Source organism: Lepidochelys kempii, chromosome 6 (genome assembly GCF_965140285.1).
Source record: "Lepidochelys kempii isolate rLepKem1 chromosome 6, rLepKem1.hap1, whole genome shotgun sequence".
Classification (NCBI taxonomy): domain Eukaryota; kingdom Metazoa; phylum Chordata; order Testudines; family Cheloniidae; genus Lepidochelys; species Lepidochelys kempii.
The window spans coordinates 120,134,015-120,152,244 of NC_136385.1; the positions used below are offsets into that span (position 1 = coordinate 120,134,015).

Consider the following 18,230-nt stretch of genomic DNA (forward strand, 5'->3'; position numbering starts at 1 on the left):
AAACCTGACTTTGGGGCCAAATTTGACATAACAAGCATTACTCATCACTATGGGCTAGATTGTAGTTTTAGCAGAGAGCCCATATTTAGGGGGATCTGGAGGGCTGCCAGCCCTGGCATTCTAGAGCTCTCTGGCTGTGCCCTTGTTTCTTCAATGAATGAGTTTGCAGTAGGAAGGGAGGGACTGTCATACCAGAAGAGATGAATGGCCCATTGAGTACTGTCTCCAATACTGCCCTATATCTAGCTACTTCACAGAAAGGTGAAAAAGCCTGGCCAATTGTGCAACACTATACCACTAGAGAGGGAGAAGCAGGGCTTTGTGATGCCAGCTGGAGATCAGCTTGTGGCCCAAAGCATAACTGCAGATACCAACCTTATTCACCTGAGTGTCTGATCCTTTTTGGATTCTGTGCCTGTAGGTTGTATTGTAAAGATGACACGGTGTCATTGAGAGGCTTCAACAAAGTCACTCAAAATATTCACACATCTATTTATAGCCTCCCCCACCACCACCAAACACTTTAATTTTAGCTTCTAACATAATGGTTTATTACACTTGCAACAGGATCAATGTAACCAGCTGAATTATAAAAGTTAAATTATTATATGCCTCTTCTCAAGCTTTAAGACTAAAGCCTGTCACTGCTTTTAGAATACAGGCTGCTTTACTCCTAATAGGAGGCATTGTTTTGCCTGCAGACTGCCTGAGGTATGGGCAAGTATTTGTCTCCAGTGTTAAGCAGAGAATGGAAAAAATGCCCAGCTGTTTTATGAAGCCTGAGTTTCCCCCCACAGCTGTATTGTACTCAGTGTATTTCTCGGGAAAATAGGATGCTCTTGTGTGTTAAATCCTATTATTTCCTTGAGGCTCTCTCGCCCTTTGTAGGGTATAACAATAATCAAAGAACGCATTATATCGATAAGGCTGTAGTCATGAAGGGATGAATTGCGGCATGTAACTGCTGACCCAAGTAGAGGGCAACGTGTAACGGAGTCCCTCTAAGGTTAGCTCAGGAAGGAGTCCATCCCCCATTGGTCTGGTGTAAGTAACAAAAACCATTATTATTAAATTATTTCCTTCGCTGAGCAGTATACAGTGTCATTGTATGGTATCATACATTAACTAAGGGAGTCTATGGGCCAGAGCCTCAGAAATTGGCATAGCGGCATTGAAGTCAGTAGAGTTATGCTGATCTCAGCTGATTTAAGTCAGGCGGCTGAGGATCTGGCCATATGTAGCTGGAACACAGGCTTACGGAATCATAAAGATAAACAACAACTCCTAAAAATGACAAAGGCCTTGTCCACATTAGAAAGTTACACTACTTTACCTATGCCACTATATCTGAAGTGGTACAACTCCCCCGAGGGTAGACACAATTATATTGGCACAAATGTGCTTTATAAAAGGGAGTAAGTTGTCCTGCTGTAAGGGCCCTTTAAATCAGTAGAAGTGCAACCACACCAGTAGAAGTGTACTGCTATAACTATCTTTGTTTAAAAAAAAAAAAATAAAAGCCACCTCTCCTACCGACATAGTGATACCAATACAAAAATCTGTGTGCAGACCAGGCCTGGGTCAGAGAGAAGCTTGTAAATTACTACCCTAATCTTCAGATTAACCCACTGCTTTCCTGGGAGCCAATGAAACTGTAGTGTCAGGGTAACAGGATGTGGAGGGCCACATCCCATGCTCCAGCTACAAGATAGCTACTCATCTGGAAGGGTAACAGATTGCTTCATCTTTTTGCTGACCAGTCATCATATTAAAGTTGATGACAACTGTGGGACTGACAAATAAACAACGGCAACAACAATAAAAGCTTCAGCACACATGCTGGCTCCGAGGTCATCACCACCTGTATCTGAAGAATAGAGGCCTGCCACCAAAGGAAACCCTCTCCCTCCGCAAGATGTCACCTGAGATTCTGCTGAAGACAAAAAATCAATAGCAGCTAGAAGTGTTTAGTTCTTTGAGTTCAAAAACATCTGAAGACATTCATGACTGAATATCACTCAATTATGTAAAAGCATCAAGCTGCTTCCTAGGATCTGCCGGAGCTAAAAATACACCCAAGTATTGTCTGCAGATCCAAGAGACTGTAACCATTGAAACATTAGCCCTCAAGGAAAGCACAGGAAACTCAGAGCATTATAGGAACAAAGCTGTAGCACGGCAGAACCTCAGGGGTAACATAGGCCAAGTTAGAGAAATAACTGCCGAAAGTAATTAAGACATTAATGAAAAAAATCTAAAACAATCTGAGAGAGTATAAAACCTTTGCAAATAGGCAGCTCTGGGGCCCAGTTCGTTAACAGATTAGGGCTTCTCTATAAGTAGAGTTATTCCCGATAAGAACATCCGCACATGAAGTTTATTCTAGAATAAGAGTGCTTTATTCTGGATTATTTTTAGTACAATCCAGATTATTTTAACTCACTGGATTACAGTATAGTTCAGAATAAGGCACTCTTATTCTGGAATAAGAGTATCCACACATGGAGTTTATCAGAGTAGTTAATTTTCTTTATATTTACACACTACCTTATTCCAGATTAGCTTTCATATGAAGACAAGTCCTCAGACTCATCTCTAGGGATCTCAGTTGAAATTCAGCATTACTATGAGAGAAAATAAATTTGGTGGCTCACTCTATTTGTCATTGGGGCACATTAAAAAAAAAACAGCAGCAGAGGTTCTACCATGACTGTCAGTTTCTGCTGAGGAGAGACCCCAGAAAGGAACAGGTCACAACTGGGAGAGGTGGACTGGTAGAGATCAAGTGATGTTTTCAGAGAACCTACCCGCAGCATGCTTGGCTTGAGTCGGTGCAATTAGTTCCTCCCCTTTGAAGAATACAATGCATTTTTAAAAAGGAAAGAAAAACCAAGTAGGATACAAAGAGTCTGGTCAACAGTGCTAAAGGGGGGTAGATTATCCAAAACCATGAGCATAAGGGGAAGTCACTGTCAACTGACACTACAGCAATTCAACCTTGGCCCACCGTTTGCCGCACCTCACTGAGTGTTCCGTAGCCCCAGCCAAGCCCTGCCCTGGGGTCCTGTGGGATCAAGGATTGGTTTTCTCTCTGCATCTCAGGCTCCTCCATACCCCCCAGGGATGGCGCGCACAGAAACACAGGCCTACCACTCATTGCCATTTCTGAGCTAAGTGCTGAGCAGAAATCAGAATAAAATGCATCAGAAGGCGGTGTCGAGAAATGAAAGCGTCTCCAAAGACTCATCTACCAACCTCCTCAGCCACTTCTGCGGGGGGAAAGAGGTTAGAGAAATGACACACTGCAGTCCGCTTTGCACAATACAGAATGGGAGCACAAGTCCAACTTCATCAATACGAGTAATAACCGAGTCCAAGACATCTCTGCAAAGCGCCACGTAGGACAGGGGAAATTGGCTCAGGTGGGAATATGATGCTGCTGAATAATCAGCTTACTCTCAACAGGAAAATTAGAGAAGCAAGTCATTAATAGTAGTGCAACAAAAACGAACATAACCCTGCCAGAGGAAGCACTGAAAGGGAAGTCTGCTCCACTGCTGCATTTCTCCACATTTCAGCAGAAACTAGATGAACCGCAATGATGTGTTGCTCTGGACTGAACCATTCTATTGATTAACGGGGTTTAAATAATTCTGAGCACCCATTTACCCACTGAGCAATTTTCCTTGGAAGGCACCACGAAAAATCACTGCTGTAACAATTGTTACAAAAAACCTACGCCTAACCCCAAATACCTTAGCCACGTATGCAAAATTAATACAGTTTTTATTAAATTATGTATTTTGCTGTACTGTAGCCAACTATTTTCTCTAGTGTACATATATTTTAAAATCAATTCCCCTTTATAATGTGACTTCAAAATGGATCTTGGTGCGAAATGTTGCGGAAGTCCCAAACCAGTTATCTTCACTCCTCTGAAAAATCATCTTTTCCAAGGCTGAGTGAGGATGGAGTTGAAAAACACCACAGATTTATAATCATGTATATCATGTATAATCTTCACTAGTGGCTGAAACTTTGTATCAATATGGAATTCCCCTTTAGAATGATATAATCGCATATCACATTTTGCATCTGCAGTAGGTTAATAAGCAAAATGCTGTAAGTTCAGTATTATACACACATCTCACATAGAACAGTTATTTAAAAAGACACTCGTATGTACATTTTGTGCAGGTCAGATAAAAATGATGCAAAAATTACAAACCATAACTAAACACAGTGACTACTGCCATTAAGCAAGGCAGTTTACTGTGCTTTTGTCCTGAAGGGGAATATATTAGAAATGTGTAATAAACCCTAGAATGCAGGATTTACTACTTAACTGAGCTCCTTTTTCCTTTCAGTCAGTGATTCAGTAGCATGAGCACTGCAGCCAAGAAGGAATTCGTTTGCTAGATTACATGGGCCAGATCCAGCTCTGGCTGCTTCGTGCAGCTCCAGGGGTGCACAGCAGCTGTAATGGCAGCTTCCCTAGGAAGTGGAGGGTATTCCTCCTACGAGGGAGAATCTCCAGGTGCAAAAGAGCTAATATAGCAGAACAGAAGCACAGCCAGAGGAAAGACTGTGTGGCCCTCATGCCAGCAATTCCCATCTGCTGGACTGGCCCTGTGGGGACAGAGGTGGCCCAGGTGTAAGTCAGAGCTGACCCCAGCCACCTGTCCTCCCACCATTACCTGAGATGCAATGACCATAGCTCAGATGCAGCCCAAGGCTGAGGCTTATGTTAGGTCCTGCATAGCCCCAGTGAAGTCAGTTTCAGAGTAGCAGCCCTGTTAGTCTGTATTCGCAAAAAGAAAAGGAGGACTTGTGGCACCTTAGAGATTAACCAATTTATTTGAGCATGAGCTTTCGTGAGCTACAGCTCACTTCACTGGATGCATCGGATTCATCCGATGAAGTGAGCTGTAGCTCACGAAAGCTCATGCTCAGATAAATTGGTCAGTCTCTAAGGTGCCCCAAGTCCTCCTGTTCTTTTAGTGAAGTCAGTGAGACTCATAGGGTGCCACAGAGCAGAATTTGGCCCTAATTCTCTAAGTGGGGGAAACAAAGAAAAATAGAAACTGTGAATCAAATTTGAAAGCCTTTTGCAGCTGAGTATTTTTGTGCTTCACTATAGTCAGTAGGAATGGAGAGACACCAACTGAAGGGTTTAAGTTAGAGCCTTGGCAATAGGTGTTATTTGAAATTGTTTAGGGATCTGGCACCTATCTTCATCTGGTAGGACCTGTACAATCGTATGGCTCTGTGCACTAGGGTCATGGCTCCTATTACTCAGCAACAGCTAGCACTGGATCTCTTGATAATCAAGAAAGAAAATTAGCCTTCTTCCTCTATCTACTGCCTCCACTGGGTTTAACTCACTTTGGAGGCAGGAAAAAGATGACTATTAAAACTGAAAGTGCCGCTGCGCTCTGAAGCGTGACTACCTAAAAATCACCTCACCTTAGTAAGCAGATCTGCCCTTTGTGGGTATGCAGATACAGGCGTGAACTGTCATACTTTTCTCTTCTGTTAGCCCTCCAGGGCCAACACCTCTGAGAGACCAAGTGGGATTCTATTCCTTCTTGTGCAAACACTGCTTGAGATGGGTTCGCACAAGGGGAAGTGATAGCACCAGGGGTCCTGCAGAACCCTCCTAGTGATGTCAGAGAAGGAAAAAATTCACCTTGACTTTCAGATCTCTGGAATATTTTACGGGAATCTTGAAAAAGCACTTTTTACTTGGAGCAGATTTGACTCAGTCATTGAAAGATAATAAATATGAAACCCCACTATGCACAGAATCATTCTTTCAAGTGAACCTCACATTAAGAAAAAAATAAGAAGAGTGAACAATGATCTAGAATAATCGTGGTTTAGGCACCAAGGCAGATGTGCAGCTTGTTTTGGTCTCTCTCTCTTTTTGTTGTTTTGTTTTCACAACAATAGAAGCCACAAGCTAAGAAAATAGGGAAGCATCTAAACATGCATTACATAACTACTATGTTAAATTGACACCCATCACCTCATACAAACATCTGGTGATATAGGTTGCACAAGAAATAAAACATGCTTACTTCAAATACTAGTAAATAATACAAGAAAGTAATGGCAATCTCTAGGCACTTAAAAGTTTACAGAGAAATCTTTAGTGCTTTCCCATGCTACCTGAAAATATATTAATCAGTCTTAAGTGGTATCAAATGTTTCTCTCTCGGATTTAGAAACACTGTAGTAAAAGGAAGAACGAGTGGCATGCAGTGCTAGACTAATGACGTCATCTGTGTATCAAGAACATTTGCATACATCAATAATAGGAATGGAGGTGGGAGAAAGACATTACACCAGAAGAAAATAGCAACAAAAATAATTTAGATCAATGAGGCATTGACAGCAAGAGGGTAAAAGTAGCTTTGTGTTTTTCATAACCACTTCCCTTCTGGTTATCGTTTGGGTGAGAAAATGTATGAAAACCCTCAAAGGCAACAGGTAAATTTTCTCACTGGGCCCCAGCACCTACATTCACTGAGTGTGCTGAGTTTTAAAAATTCAGTTAAAATAGACCCGGATGGTTCATAATGTTTGCTATGGGATGGCTGCTTTCAGCGGGGTGATTATGGGAGGATCCAGTGGGTAGTCCCAGGAGCTCAGGGACCATTAGGATTCCAGTAAGGTATGCCACCTGCAGACCTGCTGCCCTTTCGTTTCTTTCATTTCTTGCCAGTGATTTTGCTCTTCTTCTCCGCTGCTGTTCTGACCCATAGAAATCCAGCCAATCATCTCCTTGCGCTTCATGCTGCGCCGGTTGTATATGGAGATCATCAGCGTGACGTCAGAAAGCTGGAACAGGGCAACTTGGAAGACGAACGTCTCCTTGTAGATGGGGTTTGGTTGGCCTCGACGGATGGATGTCTTGCAACGAGACATCTCCTGGCCCATGGAGTTGAGAAGGCAGAGCTTTCCGTAGGTGTCTGGGACAAAAGAGAGAAGAGACACTGTTTAGTTTTGTTGCTACTAGTGAAGGAATATCAAGGGGGCAAATGAAGCAAATGGGACCTTTGTCCGAGTAAGCACTGAGTAAAAGCGGAAGGTCAGATCACCTCTTTCCATCATAAAACCCATGGGAGGGGCATAAGAAGGGAGGAAAACTCTGAGGATTTCCTTATCATTCAGTCTGGGTGGGCAGGCAGGGTCTGCTCCTTGGCCTCATGTAATAAACTTCAAGTCTGGCCCTAAACCCTACAGGTCTCACTGGGAGGCCATGACCATCTCCATGGAATCTTTGCTCCAGCTGAGGTCCCAGCACCCCCTCTCCATTTCCTGGCAGCATGGCTCCATTGGAATTTCTACACCAGGGCCTCCCCTGCCTACACTTGCCTCTCATGACTCCCCATTAAAAGGAGGCAACCACTACCTACTATCCTGGACAGATCATGACCCCATAGACAGCCCTTCATAAGTTCCTGAAAGGGGGAGGCAGGTTCCATGGAGGCTGCTGACCACTCTCCTCTTTCTTGTGGGAGTGGAGACATCTGCATGCAGTAGCATGATCTGGCCTTAAGTAAGGATTTCAGAGTTTGTCCCAAGCCTGCAATAAAACCCTCTTTTTGCTTTTCCTCCCGAGTGCAGCAGAATCAAGGTCAACTTCATTCATTGTTCAAATTCTTTAGTGTACAGACATCTGTATTAACTACATTACTGCTGTGCAGGGGGCTGGACTTGACTTCCAGTCCTACATTTCCATGATTCTAGGATAATACCACCACTAACATCAAGTGCTTTCTACAGTCAAAATCCCCAATCTCATCTCATCCCACAAATCCTGCTCAGTGCAAGTTTACAGACTATTCCTGTTTGCAGGTCACTTTGCCAGGTCAACCCAGCTCTAACCTTTTTAAACATCAAAGACCAAGGTTCTGCAATTTAATATCACCTCAGAGAGCACAGAAGATAGGAAATAAATTACAACCCACTGTCTCCTTCCTATAGCAAGTCTATCCTTTTCTATTCCTGTTTGATGTGCTATGTTACGCACTTATCTGCTGAGAAACACAAGGTGTGAAATTACACTTCAGGTGTGAAAACACTTCTGTAGCTCAAAAGCAGGGCTCTCCATTCCTCAAACTGTTCCACTGAAAAAAGCTGTCAGGAAACTGACAACCGAGGAGTAAATTGTGAGCCTGCACAGCTGTACAGCTATCAGGTTATTGCAGGAAAAGTTCAGCCCTATCACCAGCTAGCTATGGCAATTTGGCTGCCAACATCACACTAGAGACAAAGTAAATCTTGCCAACAAAAATCTTCTCCGTAGAGAGAAAAGGAGAGCAATTTATTCTGTCATGAAATAGTCTGCTGATTGTGGCTGGGAAGGAAAAAAACCCACTTAAATACAAGAAATGTGAATAGTCCATGTGGCACAAAGCAGACTACAGGTCCCATGTACTTTACTGAGAGCTGAACCCTACTTTCTGCGGGATGGCTTGTGATTTTGATGGCACAAATCTGAATCCTGCAGAAGGTTCAGATACATTAAAAACAATACAGAGTTTGCGGAGGGGGGGGGGTTGTTTTTCTTTTTTAGCTGGACTGTATATGAAAACAAACAAAACAATCAGCACAGGGTTCCTGGTGTTATACATGGGGATTTTAGTTTATTTTACCTTGCAGGTGTCTGTACTGACAAAGCATAGCTGCACTGTAGAAATGTGTCATCATGAAGCCAGGGGCTCTGGCTGCCGCTCAGGGTACTATGGGGGCTTCTTGATATTAGAACTGGTTGTGGGGGAAAGTTTCAGGAAATTTTGGGGAAAGTTCTGCCCTTACACAAACATGCCCTTGCTGCAGAAAGTTTGTTTTAGGGCAGGGGCAGCTCCCAGGTAGAAATTCCAAATGGAATTTTAAAATGGGTTCCAGTTAGGAACTAGGTACAATGGCTCTATTCTTGGTCTACTAGTTCCTGGAACTACATTTACTTCAACTGAACCCAACAGTGGCCAAAAGGAAAGGACTGAAATCTCCACTGGGATACTCAAGGTAGGTTCTGGACAACCTCAGAGTCTTGACATTTGGAGGTTCCCCCACAACTAAGGTGCACCAATGACCAGTGGGTTCTAGCATGAGAACACCCATATAATTTCACCCGGTGAAGTCAGACAGGATTTGAAGCCAGCTGGCTGCAGCATGCTTCGCTCACTGAAGCACCCAGTCCCTGGGAGAAGCAGCACTAACATTCGCTCTGGGAAAGAGCTCATGCAACTAAAGCATAATACAGATACCTCTCTGGATGTGCTAAGTGTCTGTCTTTTCAAGAGACGGGAAACTTCACTATCAACGCTTCAGGCAACAAGAAGCAGGTTTTTTTGCTCACCTGTCAACCCCAGAGAGTGGGAGGGGAGGGACTTTAACTGAGAGTGAAATCCCTAATGTTTCAGCTCCTAGATCTAGAGTTTAGCATGCCCATTGTGTTACATTAACGTATGGCAATGAGTGTATCAAATAAACATTACTATACAGCTTGTAGAGGGCAGCATTCTCAGCGACAGAAACAGTAACTCAGCTGTAGCCGAATGAAAACAGCACTTCAAGCTTTCGTTTCTTTACTTATTGGGTTAGCACCCATTAGTGCTGCTTTATTTTATGACCTATCAGCACATCCCTTGTAAATCCTGTTCTTCAGGTTTGTTGCAGATTTGCTGCAAACATTCACCTCCACCTGAAACTTGGGCTTAATAAGATTTTTACCCTGGGGACTAGTTTATATTCTTGTACACACTTTTAGAAAAAATCTTTTGGCTTGTTTTAAAGACATCAGAATGGTGCTGGTGCTAGAATCAATATATATCCAGCTGCAAATGTATTCCTTTAACTCAAAAATAGCTTTGCTTTGTATTTTCCAAGATGTGACTCTGTAGTACGGATTCTGCTTTTTTATCCTTCTTACACATTTAAAATAATTGAGTTAAGCGAAGTTACTGGGCACCATTGACTACTGGGCGTATAATAATCATTTGAACTTCCATTGCACTTCCCACGCAAAATCTCTATGCACTTGCCAAAAGTTAATGAATTTACCGCTTGATTTTCAGCTATGCCGATCACCCACCATCAGATTCTAAGGGTTATTTGGGGGCAAATTCAGGGGTGGAGAATAAAGGATGCTGAAAGATTAATTAAAGCATTCTCTCTCTTTCTTTATTTTTTCCTGGCAAAGCAACTAGTTGTAACGCTGTCTGTAACTCACTGGCGAGTGCATATTGCCTGATCTGCAGGTGATAGGAGTCTGGATAGCGCCCTACCTACAGAGCTTGGCTGGACCTGTAGCAGTTCTAGCTTTTCACTCTGGAGGTTCCCAGTTCAGTGACCGGTATGTTGGTGTGCATCCATAGACCATCATCTTTGGAGCTGTGTGGACTTTTACTGCCTACCATCTTATGCTCTCCTTATGTTCTACAAATTATCCCAGGCACTACAGAACGTTTTTTTAAAGACAGAAGGGAAGGCAAGAATCCTACTTTACTTCTCACCTGAAACTGGTGATATTTCTTGAAGGATTCCATAAAAACCCTGACACCTAAAAGTAATATGAATTATAGTCAACTGCCATTTTAGCTCATTTGCCGGACCATATGACTCTCCTGAGGGGTCATGGCATGCCTAGCCATCCAGAGAGGGCTACAAAATCTGCTAGGTAACCTCTAGAAGGGACTGGAGAAGTTTTGATTGGTTTCAAATGATCATGTGGGGGCACCCAAATCCTAACTGACAGTGGTGAGTATGGGGAGCGGTGTCACTTGTTTGAGTGGTAAAATATGCCCAGAGAAAGGTTTTGTGCTAATGAATTATGCATTCTCATAATTTAACCCAAATTTGGTCCCAGGCTTTTCTAGATTCACACCTCTCCCTGTTCAAATTCCGATGACAGAGAGCTCTTAATTCACACAGGAAATAATTAACAAAGGTGTAAACACATCAGGCATCAGATAAAATTTAAGACCAGTCAAGGTTTCAAGTTCCTCCTAAAGCAAATCAGGACTGTGATATCAAGGTCACACCTGGCGCTATCTCCTAGTCCTCCTTGTCTTGGTCACCTCACCCCACTCAAATACCGTACAAGGTAGGAAGGATCTTTTAGTGGTGGGGCACTTGACCGGGACTCTCGAAACCTAGGTTCAGTTCTTGGCTCAGCCATGGACTTTCTGTGTGACCTTGAGTGAGTCAATTAATCCACCCTGTAGTTCAGTTCCCGAGGTGGGAATAACAGGACTGCCTTGCCCTCACCAGGGTGTTAAAAGGATAAAATCTGTTAATGATCGTGAGGCACTTTGATACCATGGTGATGAGGATCATAGAAGTTCCTAGCTAGATAGTCTGCGGTATCCTCTGCACTTTTTGCCCCCACTACTCATAACACAGATTCGTTTTTGTTCATCAGCCATTAAATCTCGATTTGTGGAGCTTTTCCTTTCCGATTTTGATTTGTTCATTCTCTCTCCCTCCCCCGCCCTCTCTTTTTTAACAATAATGCTATTGTGTTTGTTTAATGGGGTTAATATGCTGCTGGTATGATAATGATCATGTGTGGTTGTAATTATCATGTGTGATTAATTCTGCACTTGCTGAAAGGCTGTGAGGATTGTTCTTACCAGCGAGGAAGCCTGAACAATAGTGTTCGACAAGGGGCATTATATATTAACATGAACCCCACAAGAAATGCACAGAGGGAAAGAATTAAGATTGTGTTGGAAGGAGAGAAATCAAACAGAACAGCAGGAAATGTCTGGCAGCTCTTTGGGGCAGGAGCTGTCCTTTTGTTCTGTCTGTACAGAACCTGGCACAACAGGGTGCTGGTCCATGACTGAAGGTCCTAGACACTACCCCAGGACAAATAATAACAAATAAGACAAGGACATTTATCAAGGCTGCAGGTCCCAGCTGTCACTCACTGTAAAATACCCCCACTTAAGTGAGAATACCGGATTTTTGAGGAAAACACCCAGGAGACTAAAATATAAACCCCAGAACCATCCCAGGGGCCCACTAAAACAGTGTGAACAGAACATGGAAGGAAAGGAGGATAAATTCTTCTCTTCTATAATGGACGGAAACATGAGCACAAGCTGATAAGTTTTAGGAGGAGTAAATAAAACAAGATACATATAATACATACATCGTTAGCGTTAAAATGCGGAGAGGGTCATCACGGAAAAAGGGACATACTACAGAAAAAACACTTGTGTGACACTTTCTCGCGGTGCCTGGGACTGTGAGTCACCTTGTTAAACCCCTGCTTCAGCAAGAGAGAGACGTTGGGCTGGGGGGATGAGGTACGACAGCTCCCTGACACCACCAGCCCATTAGCCATCCAAACAAACTCCTTGGGACTGTGCCAGCCCTCTCTTTGCCTTGCCAGTAACAATAGGTAGATACACATGGATCACTTAGGGCCGGATGCTGCAGCCCCTCCTTTGGTTTGTATTCCCAGGGTGCCCAGTGAAGTTAATGGAACTACTAACATGAGAAACGACTGCAGACTCACGCCTACAGCCCGGCAGGTCCAGGTGAACAATTCCTGAAGTTCTAGCTTGGACCAAACTACTTTTAAATGCCACTTCCGAGTCCTTCTTAGGAGATGCTGTGTCAGAAATTCAAGCAGCAAAAAAACTGCTCACGTGCATCATAATGTTGAGATTTAAAAAAAAATTAACGTTGATGGATCACTGTCATTTTTGAAGGATAAATAAGGGTGGCTGCAATATTTAACTGACTCAGTTCAGCGCTCAACAACATTTTGTTTTGAAGGTTTTGTGATGCACAAGATAAGTCCGGAGGGGAGAAATCATTCTTTCCTTGTTCAACAAACTGTCTCTTGCAGCTTTTGCAGACTCCAAGATGCTGCCCTCTAAATCACTGAGGTCCAAATGTAGTGCCTGTTGGTGTGGAGGCCTCCCCAGGCACCAGAACCACTGTGGATTCGGGGAGCCGTGTAGGGGGCATGCATGCCACATGAGGCCTGGAGCTCAGTTATGGAGGGCCCTCAGTGGGGCAGAGAGCCGGGTTGGAGTGAGGACAGAGCATGGTAGGGTTGGACTAGAAGATTCACTGCTGTGTAGCTCCTCCTACTGTTTCCCCTACACTCTGGTGAAGGCGGTGGGTGGATGTGGGTTGACTAATAGGCGGCAGAGGAAACTAAAGCCATTGGACTACAGCAGTGCTTAATTTGTGCCAGTGCTGAGCCCCGGCACCTCCGGGCTTGGCAGTTCGTAGCCCCGGCACCTCTGGGCTTGCCGCATCAGTTATGAAAGTAAAAAAATTGCTTGAGCCCTGGCACTTCTTTCATTACACATGAAGCACTGAACTGCAGTAGTATCCATAGAATAGCTCTGCAGCTATCATGCAGTCTGTGTGCATGTAGGGGGGTGGGAAAGATTCTTTCCCTCCTGCTGCCTCCCCTGAGCATCTGCCCAACGCCATCTGGAGAGTAAACGTTACACTTCTTTCGACAGCTACTAAGCTGGCAGGGGCTATGACATGGGAGGTTACTCCTGCACTCCATGCTCTCTCTCAATGTCTTCTCGCATGTCTAGTGCGCATTGCATAGCAGTTTGGTTTTCCACTGCCTTTTACGTTAGCTGTCCCAAAGCCCTTCACAAAGCCCCATTATGCTGGAAGCTCCTGTTACGCCTTTCAAAAACAGCACTCTCAGCACTGGACCCCAGAACACGTTTAACTGAGAGAAGCAATACTGGCCAGGATTCTACGGCTCTCTCCCTGCTCTTCAAAAACAAGATGGGATTTTTAGTTTCTACCTGGAAAAGGAGGCTTGGTTTAATATCTTATCCAAAGAACAGCACCCTAATCAGAGCAGCTGCCTGCATCTCATACTACTTCATTGGAGTGCCAGCAGTGATGATGACTGCAGTTTCTAGCATGGGGTTTGGAGCCAAGTGTTCCCTTTTTCCAACCCCTTTTGCTCTCTTTTTGATAGGTTTTTCCCTCACATCACATTACCAGTAATTTTCCAGGCATGCAAGTACAGTATAGAACAGAAAATAATGATGTGATTTTGGATGGGGAAGCATATTGTGACAGATATGGAACTTCCCTGCAGTAAATTATGAATATTGTATGCTGGCCTGGCCACAGGGATGGTGTTTATTGTATGACTATATTGATTTAATTCAATAGTGAGCTGTCTGGATACAGGCAAGAAGTAGGAGAAAGGCTCAAGATAGCCACTTATCAGCAAATACTTAAGTGCTAAGGGACACTGCCAGACTTATTTGCTTTGCTGACACTGTCAGAGTCTCCAATCAGCCTACAAAACTGTTTTAACCAGCAATAATCAGAACCCTGCAAACATGAGAACAAAGAACTTGGGCAGGTTTTAATACAATGTCTTCGCAGGTATGTCTTCATTGCACAGGTTTCAGAGTAACAGCCGTGTTAGTCTGTATTCGCAAAAAGAAAAGGAGTACTTGTGGCACCTTAGAGACTAACCAATTTATTTGAGCATAAGCTTTTGTGAGCTACAGCTCACTTCATCGGATGCATACTGTGGAAAGTGTAGAAGATCTTTTATACACACAAAGCATGAAAAAATACCTCCCCCCACCCCACTCTCCTGCTGGCAGTAGCTTATCTAAAGTGATCACTCTCCTTACAATGTGTATGATAATCAAGTTGGGCCATTTCCAGCACAAATCCAGGGTTTAACAAGAATGTCCTAAACCACCTCCCCACCCCCAGACAGTTCTTGTTAAACCCTTGATTTGTGCTGGAAATGGCCTACCTTGATTATCATACACATTGTAAGGAGAGTGGTCACTTTAGATAAGCTATTACTAGCAGGAGAGTGGGTTTGTGTGTGGGGGGGTGTGTGTGAGAAAACCTGGATTTGTACTGGAAATGGCCCAACTTGATTATCATACACATTGTAAGGACAGTGATCACTTTAGATAAGCTATTGCCAGCAGGAGAGTGGGGTGGGGGGAGGTATTTTTTCATGCTTTGTGTGTATAAAAGATCTTCTACGCTTTCCACAGTATGCATCCAATGAAGTGAGCTGTAGCTCACGAAAGCTTATGCTCAAATAAATTGGTTAGTCTCTAAGGTGCCACAAGTCCTCCTTTTCTTTTTGCTTCACTGCACAGTTAACCAAGGCTCTCACCCAAGTTTTAGGCCAACCCCCACTACCATCCACACAGAAAAACCTCTGATCCCAGGTTTGGAAATGTTGTAAGCTTTGGATACCTGGACCGGCTGGGAGTGGGGTTAGAACCTGGGATGGAAGCTGTCCAGTTTGCAGTGAAGATGCAGGCTAAACCATGTGAATGATGACAGCCCTCCAATGCCTTCCCACAATTCCCCCCGGGCATCCAGAAGGACAGACACGTTCTGCCACAATGCACTGGGAACAAACCACAAAACGGCTCAGCTTATTGCAGCACAAAGAACCATGGGATATGTCCCTGGAAGTCCCAGCCCCACCCCCCCACCCGCACACACACACGAGTGTAGCACCAGTGAGGATGCAGTAACTTGGGGATGGCCTTGCAGTGCGGCTACTCAAACCCGGGCGAGGCTAATCTGGATGCCAGTCACCCAAGTAAACTCTGCAATACCTTCAGCGGGATGGAGGGCTACAGAGGAAGTAGACAGACACAGGGGCCTGCTGGGTGTGTGTGTGGGGAGGCTAGGCTTGCTGAGGCTTTGTGGCAGGATAGGACTCAAGGCAAGATAGACAAATGTGCAGACTCTTTGTTGTTTTAAAATCCTTTTTCTCTTACTCTTTGTTCCCATTGATAAATAAATCATGGTTTTAAGAAGGCTGTTTTGTTTCCTATAATACCACTGGTCACTGGCTCTTGAAGGGAAGAACCACAGGTGCCCGAAACCAGCTGGAACTGCAGAATGAGACTGTTTCATACACAGGGTAGTATAGCCGAGGTCCTGGTCTAAGAGTTGAAGAACTGCATGATCCTAGCCTGAAGCAGGAAAGAGCATGAGGGCCAAGACCTGAGTTGGGGGCACTCAGAGACCAGAAAGGGGCAGCTAGACCTGTGACCACAACATATTTGAAGATTTTCATTGAAATTCTAAGAAAATCTTATTTCTTGAGGGTCTGGCTAGCTACGGGTATTAAGTAATTGGATACCGGGCTTGATCCTGCAAGGTTCTGAGCACTCTGGCCACAATCTAGCAAAGCAATTAAGTACTTCAATGGAACTACTCACATGCTTGCATTTAAGGGTGTGCTAAAATGCTTTGGTGGATCAGAGCCAAAGGTGCACAGCACCCTGCAGGTTCAAGCCCAAAGAGTCTTCATTTATAGATCCCCAGCTCAGATCAAGCCCAGGTTCACAGTGACCAAATGTTGTTGCCATCAGGTAGATGTCTCGTGGCTTATGTGAAATGGCCCACATCCAGTTCTCAATGGGCAAGTAACCACATCACCAAAAATACCTCCTCAATTGACGCTAGTTCTCAGATGAGATGACGGGTCAAAGACTGAAGGGCCATGAAGTTTGAACTCACCCCTAGAGGTGGTATCTTCTAGCCTTGAATGAGGCACATTGGCAGCAAAGCTGACTATCACGGCTTGTGCTACACCAGCACAGTGAATAAAGCGCAGACTTTGGTCAGCATCGCTGTTAATGTGTCACGCTTCACGAGCACTAGACACAATTAAAGCATTAAATATGTACTCTTGGCTCCGATTTTATTTTTTATATTAGAGAGGATGGCTGGTCCAAAGACCTGGGTTCAAGGCCCTGCTTTCCCACAGACTTCCTGTGTGGCCTTGGGCTGATCACTTAGTGGCTCCATGCCTCAGTTCCTCTCTATAAAATAAGGATAATACCACTTCTTTGCCTCACTGGGATAAATACATTAGATCTTGTGAGGCGCTCTGATACTATGGTAATGGCAGCCTCATCAGTATCACAGATAGATATTTTATTCAAAATGCACAGGCAAATTTACCAGCACATGCATTTGGAATAATATTTTTTATTCCATTATTAAATGTAAAATTCAAATGTGCAGAGACTCAATTAGGAAATAATTTAATTGGATAGCTTGATGTGGCAAAAACTGTATCAAGAAAATAAAACCAGGTTGTGGCTCAGTGGCTCTGTCGAATAGGTGTGCCATTACGAGAGATTTCACTTACCAGGCGGCCTGTTAATAGCAAGGTTGCGGAAATGGCTGCCTTTGATCATCTCTACTGACAACCGTCCGGTAGTAGCATTGTACGACAGTCCCACCAGCAGCTCTGGTATGCCTCCGTGCGACAGGGACTGTGTTGAAGAAGCGCTATCACTGTGAGAGGTTGCCGACAGACTGATCTGAGAGTCTCCACTCTGCAGGGAAAGAACAAAGAGAATCCCAGTGGAATGCTCAACACAGCTCCCCCTTTAATGTATACCTTGGGGCCTAATTGGGTAGAATTGTGATGTTCTTCTTGGAGTTGCCAATGACTAAGAATCATCTGCATGAATAACAATGGGGTAGAAGACAGAACTGCAGGAACAAGTCTCCAGCATCACTTTGCAGAAACACATCTTTCAATACTCTCTCTCTAGAGGCCAGAAGCCCTGTCTAATGTGTTATTACTAGTGTAAATCAAAGCTTTTGAGATAAACATATGCTCCAGTACATCAAAAGTCGAGTAAATTTCCCTGAAAATGATTTTCTGATGGAATGTGTCTAGCACAATCTTCTATCTTTTATGTCACTTGCTGTATATTTTCTTGCTTTCTTCCTAGTTACCATCATGTTCAATTCTCTCCTCTCCCTGCAAATGCATTGTTTATTATTCATTTTGTATGCACAATCTCATACGGAGTTTCTTTTATATGGTGAAAAGTCTTAAGCCTTGTCTACACAGGGAAATTGTCCAGCATAGCTATTGCAAAATAAGCTTTTTTGCAACAGCTATTCTGGAATAGCTCCCAATATGGACATTATTCTGGAATGTGAGTGACGTTTTTCTGGAATAATTATTCTGCTCAATTCCCTCCTTTTCCCTGCCTCTTTGCAGACAAGACCTTAGAGGAAAGGGTGGCCTGTTTTAATACTTGTTAGTATTTTTCTTTTTACCAAAGGATTGAATATTAGTACAAGACATGCCTCCTTTAAAAAGAAAAAACAGAACAAAACAGTATGTTTGAAAATTTAATCGCTATAGTTTCAAAATCAACCTGATGGCACAGCAATTATCCTGCTAC

The 18,230-nt window shown here is 43.7% G+C and overlaps 1 protein-coding gene across 3 annotated transcripts in view; it reads right to left on the reverse strand.

Annotated features, from left to right (window-relative positions):
- Positions 1-4,953: 4,953 nt before the first annotated feature.
- Positions 4,954-18,230, reverse strand: part of SYT16 (synaptotagmin 16) — a 142,519-nt gene continuing 129,242 nt past the window's right edge. For all 3 annotated transcript variants that reach the window (XM_073349902.1, XM_073349901.1, XM_073349900.1), the window contains 2 exons: positions 17,174-17,363; positions 4,954-6,974 (listed from right to left, as the gene is read on the reverse strand). In XM_073349902.1, coding sequence (XP_073206003.1) covers positions 6,661-6,974; positions 17,174-17,363 — 504 coding nt within the window. In that variant the 3' untranslated portion in view covers positions 4,954-6,660. The remainder of the gene's footprint in view (positions 6,975-17,173; positions 17,364-18,230) is intronic.